Consider the following 16457-nt stretch of genomic DNA (forward strand, 5'->3'; position numbering starts at 1 on the left):
GCTATGGCTTTTAACCTTCGCTACGGTAAAGTCCTCTTATAGGCCAGTGTTACCCAATGTTGAATTAAATGCAATCTCGCTATGCTCGATGACGGCCGTAGACAAACTCAAATAAAAGATAATAAAAATCTACTATATAAGTAGCTTTTAAGCCATCAATTATTAATGGGAAGTAGAGAAATCGAATTCGCTACTATGATCAAACCCTGATTATAGATCAATGCTATCAAATGCTGGGACTAATGGTGATACAAAAAAATTGCTGTAATGACGCAAGATGCAAAAAAAAAAAAAAAAATATCACATGTTTCTCTATAAAAATATTTGCCCACATTCCATCTGTTTCTTTTCTCCTTATTCCTTTTTTTTTTTTTTTTAAAGGATGGGTGGTTCTCGATTAGGGATTTTGCACAGTGCCCAGTTGGACGCGACTTCGGCCCGCATTAACTCAGTGTCGTTAACTCTGAGCTAAACGACGGTGGTCTTGAAGTTGTTTAGCAAGAGAGGGTCATTACCCCAGATTATATATCTGGACTGTAAGTGTACGAGCTAATTTGCCACGATTGCTCCAATACATGGTTCGCCTGACTCCTCGTTATTTTTGGGATCAAGTTAGCTTTCACCTTCTCGTGGTTGATCCTGTTTACTCGTTATAGCTACAAGTGCTTTAATGAGAACGAAGAAAAGCTTTATAGTTTAAGACTTACTTAGATTTATAATGATGTGCGATTTGATTCAATAAAAGCCTTTTAATACCTATATATTTATAGTGGGGTGTTCCTGAAATATAGTGGCAATCGTAGCGATTGAAAGGCGGCCATTGTAGTAGATGGCTTTAAGATTTCTCATTCAATGCTTGCAATTTTCTGTTGTGATTAGATTTTCCTCTGTAGCATGGAAATGAATGCATCAAACTCAATAAATTCACGAGATGTCTGAAAGAGGTACTGAAAATCCTTGGAAACATATATTTGCTGGTAGATTGAGACTCAATTATGTGCACATTGATTGCCATGGATGCAACATGTTCATCGCAACTAGACGAAGCAATATTTCACCCATGTAGAAAAATGGAATATTTACCACACTTAAATATACAAAGTTTTAATTCTAATAATAAAAAAAAAGTAAAAGAAGGCAACAGTAAATGAATTATAAAAGGTGTAAAAAAGAAGGGGCCAAAGCGAAAAGCAGGGGGAAGTGGCATAATACAAAGGACCACAACATGAACACTATCGTGTTGCCAAAGCTCTTAGATCCGCAAATATTGCCTCAATCAAACAAGTTGATTTTCTTCAGCTTGTATACATCCTGGGCCCTTGCTACTGTTTTCAGATTTTGTGCTTTGATATAGGGTTGCAACACCTTTTGATAAAGTTGCAACAAGTTTCGCTTGACCAAAGCTTTGCCATGTTTGGTTTCGTGGAAGATAGCAGGCCCGCCTCGACGATGGGAAATAATAGCATCCAGATAATTCATAACAAGCGATACTTCCCTCTCCAGATTTTTGGAAACTGATGAATTTTTCAAAGCCTTTTGATATTTTCTTGCTATGCTCTTTTTGGTTTCACGATGAGCAAAAGAATTGATAATGAACGAAGACGCTTCCACCAGGCAAGGGGCATCGACCAACTTCAATGGGTGCAATGGCTTAAAGCCCGCCTCATCAAATTTAGCGCTGTAAAAATGCCAATCTAGAGTTGATGAATCCTTGTAATATTGATTGATCAGTCTTGGGTGCGTGCCATAGAGCCGCTGATCATTGTTGACGAAGATTGAGGCGCTGGTCAGAGTGTTGATACTGCCGGTGACTTCAAGAGGAAGGCTCTTTAATGCTGAACCAACAAAGGGCAAGAATGTGTTTGATTCAACTGATCCCATAAATCCACTGTCAGCCAGCAATTCTATGAATCCAAATCTGATGACAAGCTCATAAGATGACGACCCGAAAGCCGTTTTACGCATGATGAAGGCAATAGGCTTGTCTTGGTATGCGAATTTGGAATTGTCGGCACAATCATCGATGTGCTGTGGATCATGAATGAAAACAGAGAAACTTGTAATCATGTACCAGTTGTCCTTGATGATGATAACTGCCTCGACAAACATTGGTGCTACTTTTCTAATCAGAGCATCTGCTTGCTCGATATCGACGTTGGCTGCTTTCTTCATATATTTATCTGCAAACAATTGTTTTTTTTTCAACAGCGAGTAATCATGCAGGCACATCAATTGATTGACATATACAGGTAGATGGTGATTCAACTTTGCTCTTTCCTTGAACGTGAGTCGTGAGCGAGCCCAATCAATCTTCATTCTCTCTTTGATGAGCTGTACATGTCTGTTGATGCGCTCAGGGGTAACAATACCGCTTGCTTGTTCGGCATCGTATTGAAGAGGGACAACAGTAATATTTTTGAGCTGCTGTGACTCCAAGAGCACTTGGAACACGTTAATCGCGCTACTAGGAACATGGTAAGCAAGTTTACGCGTGATATTTTTTGCTATAAAGAGGCTCAAAAACTGATAATCATAGTGATCACGATATGCGAAATGAACAGACTCGAGTTGAGAAGCATTGTCGAGTAATCTTGAAATCTCGTTGCTACAGTAATATTTGTTTCGAATATACACATGCTTTAGCTTATGTAGCAGGAAGGTAGGAACAGTGCTATTAAGTGTATATACTAACTCAACAGATGTTGTAAATGACTTCCACATGTATTTCGACGTGCGTGCCAAGTTCAATCTTGTTTCAGAAGTCAGGATATCTGCAATTGTGAGCAATAACGCTTGAGGTAATGTCTGTATCATTTTGTATCTAACGAGAGATAAAGGATCAATTACAGAGGGATGGCTTGTACGTATAAAAATTAAGCAACAACATTGTGTTCTAACACAGCCATTGAATGCTTATTGTGTACTTTCATGGAACTGTAGAAATTAGACAAAAACATATTAAATTCAAGACTTTTAGCCAGTGAGATTCCTTCAAGCCACCTCGAATAGCCGGCAAACGCATGCTTTATAATACAAGCTACATATCAAACGGGTTTGATTCCTAGTATGACCTCCATCAGCCGCTTTACTTTGAGCTTTGACCCCAGGCTTTTTGTAAGAAGCTTGATAGGTAATATTATGCAAAGAGTGTTGTATTCAATCCCCGTACAGCTACGATCAAGGTACAAACAGGGACAAACAAAAAGTAGATAGCAATTGTAAATGGCATAAATCTAAAAAAAATACGACACTAAAGAAAGAGATAATAAAAATTGCTATATTTCTTTTGGAGACTCAAGCACTATGTATCATCATGATCATATTTTATTTATTATACAGTGATCGCATAGAATATGATCACCAAAACACGAGTATAGTGGGCCGATTTAGCTATACAGATCAGTAACCTCTACCAGCCGTTTGATATCGCTAATGTTCAGTCAAAATATTGTTCTATCTTTTAGAGTAGACGTTTCATAAGAGTGTGGCACTGGGATACTGATATTCTCTGATAACAAACAATAATATTGTTCAGCACACTGTAATAGAGTGACATAAGACATTTGACTATACTCTTTTACTATATATGTATTATGTAAATCATTATCATTACTTTAGAGACCACAAAACTAAAAGTAAACCAGGATCTGCATTTGTGTAATTTTGCTTATTAAAGAAACAAGTTTGCATTATGCATTTACATGAGTGTCTTAAGCTTGCAACGATCCAGTCCATGAGATACAGAATCTTACAGCACGAGCATTAGAGAAGTAGTTAGGTTAAGTGGTATTACTTTGCGATTGCAGCCCCGTCTCATCAGCTTCACAAACATCGATTCTCAACAATATGAAATAGTGGTTTTGTTGATTTTTAATTAGCTTCTTTAATGAAAATGACAATTTCGTGTGCTTAGACGTTCATTTCAACTGCATCGCTTGGGTCTGTTTCTTATGGATATCCGATATCAGATAGTGGTATTATGGCATAGTCCCTAGACACTTTTACGACCCTAATATGAAAACTGAGTTGCTAGGCATTTGTAAGGCATGGCTCATATATGATTAGTAATTTTATATTAAATTACTATCAATCAAGTGTCATCTAACATTTTGGTGGAAACCAACCGAATAATCGAAATGTTCATCGTAACGTAATATATTTATTTATGGTCCCTAGACACTTTCAAAGCGTCAAAAAGGAAAGGAGTTGATCTATCAAGTATTTTGATAGACTGGCGTTATTACATATAGAATGCAAGCAAAATAATATAGCTAATGATAATGCTATGTAATTTGCCACCTACTTTCGATACGTTTCAAGAGCATCCATTACTGCATTGAGTTTGCCAGCCGATCCCACCAGCCACCAAAATTAATCTCAACTCAGCCTCTTAGTCTACTCCAGATTGGCCAGATTTTGATGGGTTTTCGACTTGATTGAACTATTTTGCCAGATTTGGCTATACAAAACATGATGATCACCTAATGCTTCTTTAAGCTTATGGACACAACATTGTGGTATTATCTCATTCAATCCATTAATCAACTTACATTCTTTAGACTTCGATCTGGACCAACGCATCCTTGCCTGCAAGGTTGTCCATGCCAATGCGTTGTTCCCACCCTTCACACTCCTTAACATCTATGCTCCTGCCCAATACTCTCCCAGAGTGCAGTTCTTTCGCAATCTTCTAGCGTTGCCTCTTTTCGACATTCCTTATTCAACCTCTCAGGCATCTCTCTCCTCTTTATCTACACCTCTCGACTCTGATCCCTCCAACCTTGCTCCAATGCTCATGATGGGGGATTTCAACTATCATGCTACTTCATATCTGACCGATGAAAGTGTGGATCAGGAACTTGATACTAACAATATTACTTCAGGAGCTGCCCTTCACCGACACTTCCATCAGATTCTCAATACGCACTTCTTTGAATGTACACATTCGCGGGAAGAAGGCCCTCTGTTACCAACATATCGCAGACAGAACGGTCAATCTACTATCGATTACCTGTACGCTTCTGCTTTCTTATTCCAACACCTACACTCTTCTGACATTGAGTTCCTTGATTCCTCCTGGACCGATCATGCCCTTCTCCGGGCACGGTTTGTCTTTTCGTCGGATCGTCAGGGATCAGGTCTATGGCGAGCTAACCCCAATCTAGCAACTAATCAATATTTCACGGATCAACTGTTTACAGCTTTAGATGAATTTTTCACTACCGTGGAGATTACCGCTTCCATAGATGCCGCCGCCTCCATTTTGCCTGCCTCTCCGCAAGACAATTGGGATGCTCTTAAAGCTCTAGTTCAGGATATCGCTCGTCGGGTAAGTCGTGCTCGCAGCAATGCCTTGGAACGCCAACACCGGCGCCTACAACGCAAGCGCAACCGAATATGTCGTCAATACTCGGATCCTCGTACCCGGACACAACTACTACACACCGTTGAAAAGCAAATTGGTATGCTTCAACGTGAAATTGCTACGAACCTACGATTGCGGGCAGGTAAACATTGGCGTGAAAAGGGGGAAACCTCTGCCGGTTACCTTAAGCGAACTATTGCCACTCATGCCGCTAAACAGGCGATTACTAGCCTCCTCCATCCAGTTAGTAACACATTATGTACTGATCCTCTTTCGATGCAGACAGCTGCTTCTAGTTTCTATGACACGTTGTATTCCAGTGATCCGGTCGATATCGCGAGCATCGAGTCCCTGTGCAACACGATCCCTGACTCTGACACCATCCCGGATGATGCTCATACTATTCTTCAGCAACCTTTCACCTATGCCGACTTATTGACTGGTACTCATCGTACCAAGTTCCAATCCAGTCCTGGCATCGACGGTTTACCTTATCCCATTCTCAACGTGATTTTCAACCACCCGAAGGCTGCCAAACTCTCTGTTCAGGTATTTAATGATGCTCTCAACTTGGGTATCTTTCCCTCCAGCTGGTTGCAAACCTGCATCTGTTTACTACCCAAATCCGGCGACCTATCCAACCTCAAGAATTGGCGACCTCTATCATTGATATGTTGCGATGCCAAGATATTTACCCGACTTCTCAACCAACGTCTTATGCCTTTTATGAACAAAATCATATGTCCTCAACAATCAGGATTCATGCCTGGTCGCTTCATCGGTGACAATGGTATGATCCTCCACAACACTCGCCTCATTGCCGCTGAAACATCCTCTGACAGTATTGCACTTCTCTTGGATCAAGAGAAGGCTTACGATCGCATTCATCCTGATTATCTTCGTGCTGTGATGCAACGTTTTAACATGCCTACTAATATTATTCATTCCTTACTAACTCTCTTTTTTTCGACACAAATTCACATCAACATCAATGGACATATCTCGACTGATTATATCACCCAACAACGTGGTATTCGACAAGGAGATCCCATCTCGCCACTACTGTTTAATATCGCATTTGATCCATTCCTTCGATCAATTCACCAAGACCCTCAATACAAGGGTTTCAACCTACACACTGAAGCTCCTCCCCCTTCTAATGATACCCAATCTGATGTTATTTCAGATTCTATGCAACAACTGTTTTCTGATGCTGCTGACCCGCCCATTGTTCCCGATGGTTCAACTTCTTCAGCTTCTTCTACAACTGCGCCTCTGGCGGTCAAAATCCTTGCCTATGCGGATGATACTTTGGTGTATCTTCGCGACACGCACGATTTCCATCGTTTGCAGGCTGCCATCACTACTTACATGAAAGCTTCTAACGCATTATTGAATTATCACAAAACAGTAGCTACATCTCTTTCAGGTAAACCATCAACAACTTGGCAAGCCCTGCTCTCATCTTATGGCATCACCGCTTGGCATGATCGCACATCCACCACTCCACTCATTTATCTCGGTTATCCAATTTGTTCCAGCATTACTCAACGCAATGTTGCCTTTCAAAAACTGTATGACTCCATCCGTAACGCTATTGCTATCCACTCCCAACGCAATATCTCTATCCGTGGCCGGGTCACCATTCTCAATTCACTCATTTATTCCAAATTATGGCATGTTTTACGACTCACAACATTTACCAAGGCCCAGTTGCTCTCTTTACGAAGCCTGGGTACCGCCTTCATTAATTTTCGTATATTCCCTAGACTCTCTTTTGCTACTCTCTCTTTACCTCGCTCTGCCGGTGGTTTGGGGCTCCTAGATCCTCTCTCTCAACAACAAGCTCTGCAATGGTACTGGGTGTGCCCTCTATTGCTTCAATATCTTGACTCTCCGGCCTTCTCCAAGTACAACACTCCTTCGCTTCCTGTCTTAACTTATACTCTTTCTTGGTGCTACTCCTCCACCGTCTTCTCTCATTTCTTTTACTACCTCTTGTTTCGGCATGCTCGCCATCGGTTGTGGTTTCCTCAAAGTCCATCCCGTCGCAATACTTATCTCAATCCAATCACTAATCTTCAGTCCTGCTTGTCCATCTTTCAGATGTCAGAACGTCGTAACTTATATGTTGATGCTATTACTTGCTACTCACTCCCTCTTTATGAAATACTTTTACATTCTCCTCCTACTATTAACAATTTATATTCTTCTAGCTTTATACCACCGAATCTTCTTTTAGATGGCTCTGACGTTGCCAGAAAGCTTCTTGTAAGCGAGGTTTTCCAGTTAGATATTGATCATCAGGTGCTTCGTGTTCGTCCTTCCTTCCAATTCGCTCGCCATCCTATTGTATCCCAACGTGTTGCTGATTTCATTCAGTCGCGTCAACTACTATTCCAACCTTTCTTTGCACAACAGTGCTTCATTGCTCCTCGTCCAACCCTCAACCCACATCAACCTCCCTCCCTTCGAGCGTTCTGCCGTAGCATTATCGTTCCTCCTTCTTCCTTGCCTTCGCGAGGCCGGTTGCCGCTCAACAGCATCCGTTACTTCAAAAAACTACGTCAAACCCTCTCCTCTACCTCCTCCTCACTCTCTCCTCTCCGGCCGGCTCAATGGCTCTCCTTCTGGAGAATCTCAATCCCCCTGGCTGCTCGCACGGTCTGGTACCGAGCTATTTACGAAAAAATCCCTTCAAGAGCTCTGCTACATTTACGCATCCCCGAAAAACACCCTTCTCCCCTATGTACCATCTGCTCTGCCTCTACCACGGAGGATATCACCCATACTCTGTTCTCCTGCCCTCCCAAGTTATTGGTCTGGCGACACATGTACCACACCTATCTCTCTGCTTCTTCCTCAATCTCTGATGTTGATCTGATTCATTTCTTCCAACAAATATTACTCTGTTCCTCTCCCTATCTTGATCGTGATCTCTCTCTCTCGTTCAATGATCTCTCTATTCCTCAACTTTTCGCAACTACTCTGCTGACAATATGGCAAGCGCACTGGCGCTGGATCTTCGACCGAACCCCGTTCATCGCTGACACTGTTCAACATCGTCTTGCTCGCTCTCTTGCTCGCTTGGATGCCGAGTTAAAGCTAGATTCGTAAGTATTCAGTTTTTCCTCTTTTATCCATTTGCTCTTTTCTATCTGTTATTTTTATTTTTTTCTTTCGTTCCTCCGATCCTCTTGTAATCATACCCAGTCTTTCCTATCACTCATAGCGACATTTGAAGGACTTAAAATAAAAAATGGAGCTCGGCTCCCCTACAAAAAAAAAAAAATGCTTCTTTAAGCTTTCTTGGAGTGCTTTTAAAGGCGCATCAAATGGTACCAAATAAAATAGATGTTTTGAATAAACTTATTGAGCAATTTATCAAAATATGAAAAGAGGTTTCTGGCCAAAATGTCGAAATTTTACATATCAAAGTCCCACAAAGATGATTTCAGAGGTTGCTTTGGATCGATAGAAACATTTTGATTTAAGATATACCATAGTAAAAGTCTTCATTATCAAGGTCAAAAACGCGATCGTTTGATTTTCGATGAAAACCATGAGGGGTACCTCATGCTTTTTGGTCGAATTTTGTCCATGTTTTTTTTTGATCCCCAAAAAGTTGAGCAAAGGTGTCAGAAAGTAACTGCCAGATGAGAGCAAGTGTTTGGTCCTATTATGACAATCTAAAACGGCCTTGGACGCGAGAAAACGCAGCTCAAATGCATTCAAATTTTGCTGTATCAGGGACACTAAGGACTAAAAAGGGGAAATACCAGTATGCTGTTTGCCTGTATATGAAGTATCTACGTGTATACGAATGTGGAACATCGCATAAAAGTCAGATTCATAGATGATATGAAGAGTTCTCATATGCAAGTTGAAGGTCAAATTGAAAGTAGCAGTACTTTGATAAGATACGCAAGGGCAATCAGCAGCGAGAGCTCCCGCTGCGCAGGTTGGTTCTTATCGAAGCGAAGCGATAGTAGAGAGCTATCTGAAGCATAGACACACTCGTGTACAGTAACGTTTATTTTAACACTTAATACCACCATGTATGCCATTCATCTCTCCTTTTCTATTGTTAACATATCAAACTCAATAAAACTAAACTCTCAACATGTGTTCCATGTCCTTGTTTTCCTTCTTTTGAAGCGAATAATCGACGAAAGAAGCTACAAAGACGAATTTGTGCTTATCCAAGCGCTGGGATAAACTATATCTATTAATCAGGCCGAGGTCTACTTGAACTGTGATCAATGTCAGGCACTGCTCAAAAATTACTAATTCTCTCAAGCCGAGTTCTAACATAGGCACATTTGAAGAAAATACACTCGCGATGTCTCATTGTACACATCCATCACTATCCATCCCAGCTCATGCAGTTCAATGCAATTTCCATGTCAAATATGAAATATTTTTTGCTTTATTAAAGTATCAATTGATGACCAAAACTTGATTTTCTCAAACATTGTAAAAAGATCAAGATGATATTTAACGATAACGACGGAGAGAGAGGGTGTTGCGACGCTTCCAGGTGGCACGACGACCAGAACCCTTGGTGTTGTTGAAACGGTGACCCTTTCCGTGACCACGAGACTTCTTACCGATGGCAGTAAGACCACGGGCCTCACGACGCTTGTGGACGGGGTTAGCGATCCAGTTGATGTGAGCATCACGACGGATAGCCTTGTGAGAGGGATCAACGAGGATAACTTCAAAGTACTTGTAGGTAGCATCTTGGTTAACCCAGTAAGAGTTCAAGACACGGAGGTTAGCACACTTGCGACCAATACGCTCCTCAGCAGTGGAACGGAGAGAACGTTGATACTTGAGTTGAGAAACACCCTCATTGACAGGCTTACCGTAGGTAGCACCCTTGGGAACAGGTCTCTTACGACCACCACGACGGACACGGATACGGTAGATGACGAAACCTTGCTTGGCCTTGTAACCCAAACGACGAGCCTTATCGGGACGAGAAGGGCGAGAAGCACGGTGAATGACATTCAATTGTCTGAATTCCCAACATCTAACACGGAGCAAGAAACGGGAGACATCAGATTGCTTCTTTCTGGCAAGTTCCTCGAGATACTTGTAGGCTATTGTGTGTAAGTGAGATCAGTAAACAATGCATTAGGTAAGCAATGTGTCAATATTATATTCAACTTACCACCCATGACTGTTGAGACCAAAGAGAATGAAATAAAATGGAGAGGTAGTTAGCACATAATGTTCATAGTAATACACAGAGTCCCATTGAAAGGGCAGAGAATGTACACACTGGATATCAATCAGAAATCAGCACATAGTGGAACCATTTCATGGAGACATTTTAATCCATCCACCGATTTAGCCCCATCCATCCATCGTTGATCAGTTTGACCATGAATGCATTGCTGATTGATTGATTACCGGATGCTCCATGTCCATATTCTGCTACCCATTCGATGAGATTCATCTTTCAACGATCTTACCTAAAAGATATGATTAAAGAGGAGGTACTATCTTTACATCGAAATCATACCTTTAATTCTAAATGCTCCCTCCCAAATGTCCGTTGTGAAAGATCTGGGTTTTAAAAAAGCCGAGCAAAAATTCATTGTAGACATGTCAAAAGACATTGCGTTGCAATTGAACAAAGAAAGCCTATGAACTGATATACCAAATACTTTGCATGTCATGCCAGACATTTATATGCTCATGTAGACTTTGTCGTTTCAAAGAGTATACTAAACAAAAGCTGAAATCTTCACAGTTGTCCTGATTTTGAACATGCCATTTAACTAGATCAAAAATGTGTTCTTTGAGATTTATTTTAAAACAAGCCAATGTATAGCTTCAGCTACAGTGAATACATGTATTTCTCGACTATAAAATTTTGAATCCATGTCTTTGTGGAGCACTAGGCACTGGAGATTTGAAATGCTAACTTTGCAAATGTCTCAAAAATCTTCATTGGCCCGTAATCCGACTCACCATCACCGCAAAGAGAAAATTTATTCTGCATCCAAACGTTCAGCGTGGAAAAGCCTTTGTTCCCGGACCGGATGTCATTAAGACACCGATTTGCAAAGACAGGATTATACGAGCATGCAAACAATGTCATAGTCAATCCTTCCTTTTATTCGACAGTACGTATACCGTTAGGATGCATGAAGATTGAAATAGACACATTCGAGCCAACATGGGGAACGAGGAAGATTGGGATATGCCATCGATTTGACAGATGCATCGAAATTTGACGTTGGATGGTCGACAATGACCGCCATCAGTCTGAAAGATAGACCACCTAAAAAATTTGGATTAGCATACAACAGTTCCCTCGCATACATACACACACAGCATCACACGGAAATAGAACCAAACACTTGCTCGCTCATGCTCTGAATGTCTATTTCAACTCTTCATTGCATACCGACTGCTCCAAATGTCGAAGAATTCGTATACTAATCGACTATTCAACATTTTATAGTCTGTTGAGCAACTATGGTCAGATACGCTGCTACACCAGCCAACCCCGCTAAGGGTAAGTTTTTGAATCTAGATACTTTTGCAGAGCACGCAAATTAAATTATGTGTTCTTAGCTGCCAAGTCCAGAGGTTCTTACCTCCGTGTTCACGTAAGTAATCTGTAGATCCAGATTCGTTCAAATTGACATGTACCAACTGTATATCTTCCATCAATTAGTTCAAGAACACCCATGAAGTTGCCGTTGCTGTCAAGGGTTTGAAGTTGTCCAAGGCTTATGCCTATCTTAACAATGTTACCGAACACAAGCAAGTCATTCCTTTCCGTAGATTCAACGGTGGTGTTGGTCGTGCTTCTCAAGCCAAGGAGTTCGGTACCACTCAAGGTCGTTGGCCCGTCAAGTCTGTCAAGTTCGTTACTGACTTGTTGAAGAATGCTGAAAGCAATGCTGAAGTAAGTTGAAGTGATTGAGTATAGTGGCATGATGGTGGATTATTGACCATGCTACTTTTTTTTTATAGGCTAAGGGTTTGAACGTTGAGGAACTTTACATTTCTAGCATCGTTGTCAACCAAGCTCCCAAGCACCGTCGTCGTACTTACCGTGCTCACGGTAGAATCAACCCTTTCATGTCTTCTCCCTCTCACATCGAGGTTGTTCTCACTGAAAAGGATGAAGTTGTTCCCCGTGCTGATGACAAGAAGGTTGTCAAGCTCAATGCTCGTCAATTGGCCCGCAACGCTCGTCTTGCCCGTGCTTAAATTTTGTAACTAGCCTATATTTTAAATAATAAATGCGTTTACCATGGCATCGAATATTTGCTCTACCGTCTTTATTTTACTGTTGTCTGAGGTTGGCAGATGGAGTACGCCAGGTTGATAACTGCAATCAGAAATATACTTTGAGAACAAGCTTAAAAGTAATTGTTATATGCGCACAGACATCATAATCACCATTCACACCTATTCACTGAGGTGGCATCTACTACTGTGTCCATCTACGCTGTTGTGTCAGAGTGCCTTGCCAAATGCAGGACATCCCGTAGTATACGAGCCACTACTTAAGCATAATAGTAACCGAAGAAGTCGAACGATGGCTTTAATGAACCAATGATGGATGAAGCAGCTTATTAAAAAAGACATCATGGTGATCGCATAGCCATGAACACAACTTGATTATTTAGTCCAGTTGAGCAAAGTCATTTATGCAAAGTAGTATGCAAATGCAAAGTGTATGCGGCTGTCTTGTTTGACTCTGCTGCTCTGGTTTATTTAAGCATTTAATACTAGTTGATGTTTAACAGCCTTTTCATAGCATTCATATACATTGTTCTCAAAGAAAGACGGCTTGACTCATCCAACAGTACATTATGATGTATGGAAGAAGAGCGAAAAGAAACTAAAATTAGGTCTTTGTGCTTGATGCGTTACAGTTTTCAGTCCGTTGACACCGAATATGCCAAATTAAGAGAGCAAGTTCGTGTATCATTTCTAATTCAAACTTGAATCACACAGTGTGATTCCAGCGAGTCTGTGCTAGATACATCTCATTACGTTGGTATTCTGAAAGGAAAGAGTGGTTGCAGTGATGATGAGATACAAGGTAAAGGAGCACCTTGGTATAATTCATACGCTGCAAATTGGTTGTCATTGGTGATCTAAATCAAGAAGAGAATATGGCAATCTGGCGCTCAGTCGAACATTAATTTTACCAGCACGGCTTACGAACGATTGTTCACATAGCAGGGTTCTGTTAATCAGAATCGTAGAAGAAAGTGCGTAATGATATGCTCACTATTTGAAGCGCTTTAACTTTTTTCACAGATGGCTCACAAAGAATCACAACCACGACTCTGGCTAGCAAACATAAGGCTATTAGCAGTGACAAAGACACGCCTTACATGGTGCGAGTTGTGTTTGTATTCCCAAAGTTACTTTGCTATTTCGTAACAGTTTTTGAATCATCAGAACATGTTACATTTACACCAGCGCAGGGTTAAATTGAGATTAAAGACCAACGTTTTGATTTTCACATAAAAAGGAAACTACCGTGTTACAAGTAAAAGTGTAAAATATAAAGTAAATTTGTTATTATTAAATTGCTGTAGTAAGTAAGTAGTATAGTAAGAGAAAAATAGGGTTGTGAGGCGAGAAAAGGCGAAGCGATTTTTGTTAAGAATAAATGTTGAATACATTAAGCCATAGAGTGTATAAAGAAAAGAATATTAGTAGATGAAAATAAAGTTATTTTTTTGCTGTGGCACAAAAATTATTAAGACTCTCTTTTATGTGGCCAACACCAAATTCTTGACATTTTTTGGTGTAGTATCATCATTGAGATGTTTTGAATTGTATCGCAGAGCAGACAGTAGATTTGTTGCGCTGTATTCGTTGGATTTGACCGTGTTGATTGTCTGGATAATTTTGACGGAATGCTTGATCTAGCAAAACTGTTAGGTACCGCTGCGAAAGTGAGATCACCGATAAACGTTACTTACATTGATGGGCGAATTCTTGTAGAAAGCACCATTAGGATCAATGTGGTCGTACAGAATAATCGAGACTACCATGACCTTCATACAGAATGCTGATATTTCAGGATTTTGATTTCTAGTCTCAGTGTTAGGACCACACTACCATGAACGCTCGGTGATTTGCTCTCTTACCTCTTCTTACTAACGGTATTGAAGCAAGTGGCCCATAATGCAGCAAGCCAGTCTCCCACACTTTTTTGTAATCGGTTATTATTTACAAATTTTGTAGTGGTATCAATGATACATTTGAGCATAGGAGTAGGATAGGCAATAAAGAGTGATATACGGTTGGCTTGATTATCTTCAATCATGGCACTCCTTAAATCTGATACAGAATTGTCATCGCCATCTTGCCCACCTTGACTACTGTAACGTCCTCGTTGCAACATACGTCGATAGTATGAAAAATCATTTTGAAGTGTTGGGCTACGCATCTGTGGCATGGCTATTAGACATCTTTTACATGATAAATGACTGAGAAATTACCTTCAAATGATCAAATTCAAATACAAAATCCAGCAATTCAGCAAACAGCTTTGCTAAGCCTTGATTCCTCTCCAAATTTTTACTAACATCACCTTGACACAAGACACTCAAAAGCTTTGGCAATCCTTCCTCTAAAAAACCATGTTAGTAAACAGGATGAAAGGCAGATCAAGATGTACATTTCAAACTTTACGTAGATCAGCTGAATAATCATAAATATCACGCAAAATATCGACTGTAGGAGAGACGGCATCCCAAGCTCTTGATTCATTTTCAGGAGTTGGTTTGGCAATTGCATCGCGAATTTGATCAGATGCAGGAACATAACTTTTCAAGAGATGTAGCAAAGCTGGACCTGGTTTCACTAATAACGATGAAAGTTTATTGTACAACTGAAGCTCATCACTGGAGGGTGTGGCATCTAAATTAATGGCGATTTAGTACTCTATTACAACCACAAAAAAATAAACTTACTCTCGAGATCAAAACCCAGTTCAGGTACAAGTGCATCTCCAGGACGGAGGTTCAAACCAGATATTAATTGGCCCATTCTTGTTTGGTTGCTCCTAAGAAATTGTTGATTAGTTGATGAGCGACTAGCGACAAAATTTGTAGGTTGGATCGCTGCTTACTGTTTACAGATGTTTGAGTAATATATATAGCAGTTATTCAGAGCAGAAAAGTTGATGTTGCTTGCTTTTCAAATTTGTTTCTTCAGTGAACGAAAAAAATTTTCTTGAAGATTCCAGTTGATTGATTCTTTTGCGTGAAAAGTGCAAAAAGATAAGGGTTAGATGGCTGATTTAAATGAAAGGGTGGGGGAACCGTTTGAGAAAACTGTTCAGTTCTTTGGTACAAAATTGAGAAAGAGAGAGAAAAAACGAAAAGAGTAAGAGAAAAGAGCAAAAGAAGGCTCACCACAATAAGATTAGCACTATAAATAAATTAATTGAGGCCCAATCACATGCTTTAGACTTGGCTTGCACAAAGCTCTTCGCAGTAATAGTTTCTCCCTCCAATATACAGATGTCCGTAGTAGCACTTGTTTACAATTAAGGTTTAGAGTTCTCTGTTTTGTCATTGTCATTCCAAATAAGAATCAGATAAATGGTAGTAGATAATTGGAAGGGGGCTGTCTACACTTGTTTGAGTCAGCAATAACAGGGTACTACCTTGACCTTAATTTAGTTGCAGTATTGGCACGATTTTGAGCTTATTTAGGATGACACGCATTATTTAATCATTTACCAGGCCAACCTTTTTTTTTTTCGTATAATTCAGAACGCCAAGGATCCATTGTATATAGGCAATTAGTGTTTCTTGCTTAGATAAAATTACTGATTATTACAATCACTTGCGACTTTTTGTTGGCAAACGATTTATCTCGTTTGACATTTGCTTTTGGGTAATGTATTTACCAAATTTTACGTGATACAGAATAATTTATGTATGGCATGCTTATTCGGATCAATGAACGAATTCGTTAGAGCATTGACTACGCAAATGTACCAACCCTACTAACTTTGTATCAGTATTATCAGCTTCAAGTGATGCCTCGAACTATAGTACTTTTTGATTACACAATGAACAATGCTATA

The 16457-nt window shown here is 40.2% G+C and overlaps 5 protein-coding genes across 5 annotated transcripts; 2 read left to right on the top strand and 3 right to left on the bottom strand.

Annotated features, from left to right (window-relative positions):
• Positions 1 to 1272: 1272 nt before the first annotated feature.
• Positions 1273 to 2814, bottom strand: ATC70_009005 (uncharacterized protein; the record flags this gene model as incomplete). The annotated part of the gene is made up of 1 exon (XM_064828246.1): positions 1273 to 2814. The coding sequence occupies one exon, from the start codon at positions 2812 to 2814 to the stop codon at positions 1273 to 1275; it is 1542 nt and encodes a 513-aa protein (XP_064685448.1).
• A 1975-nt stretch (positions 2815 to 4789) lies between these two features.
• ATC70_009006 (uncharacterized protein) lies at positions 4790 to 8482 on the top strand (the record flags this gene model as incomplete). The annotated part of the gene is made up of 1 exon (XM_064828247.1): positions 4790 to 8482. The coding sequence occupies one exon, from the start codon at positions 4790 to 4792 to the stop codon at positions 8480 to 8482; it is 3693 nt and encodes a 1230-aa protein (XP_064685449.1).
• A 1380-nt stretch (positions 8483 to 9862) lies between these two features.
• On the bottom strand, positions 9863 to 10548 carry ATC70_009007 (Peptidase A1 domain-containing protein; the record flags this gene model as incomplete). Its single annotated transcript, XM_064828248.1, has 2 exons — positions 9863 to 10470; positions 10542 to 10548. 2 exons carry the CDS (start codon positions 10546 to 10548, stop codon positions 9863 to 9865), a joined length of 615 nt encoding a protein of 204 aa, XP_064685450.1.
• Positions 10549 to 11857: 1309 nt separating this feature from the next.
• Positions 11858 to 12601, top strand: ATC70_009008 (uncharacterized protein; the record flags this gene model as incomplete). Its single annotated transcript, XM_064828249.1, has 4 exons — positions 11858 to 11897; positions 11957 to 11991; positions 12060 to 12293; positions 12362 to 12601. The coding sequence occupies 4 exons, from the start codon at positions 11858 to 11860 to the stop codon at positions 12599 to 12601; spliced, it is 549 nt and encodes a 182-aa protein (XP_064685451.1).
• A 1523-nt stretch (positions 12602 to 14124) lies between these two features.
• On the bottom strand, positions 14125 to 15409 carry ATC70_009009 (uncharacterized protein; the record flags this gene model as incomplete). Its single annotated transcript, XM_064828250.1, has 6 exons — positions 14125 to 14280; positions 14338 to 14449; positions 14506 to 14807; positions 14860 to 14990; positions 15053 to 15280; positions 15334 to 15409. 6 exons carry the CDS (start codon positions 15407 to 15409, stop codon positions 14125 to 14127), a joined length of 1005 nt encoding a protein of 334 aa, XP_064685452.1.
• Between the last annotated feature and the right edge of the window lie 1048 nt (positions 15410 to 16457).

The sequence above is a fragment of the Mucor velutinosus genome (genome assembly GCF_035048745.1).
Source record: "Mucor velutinosus strain NIH1002 chromosome Unknown tig00001563, whole genome shotgun sequence".
NCBI lineage: Eukaryota > Fungi > Mucoromycota > Mucoromycetes > Mucorales > Mucoraceae > Mucor > Mucor velutinosus.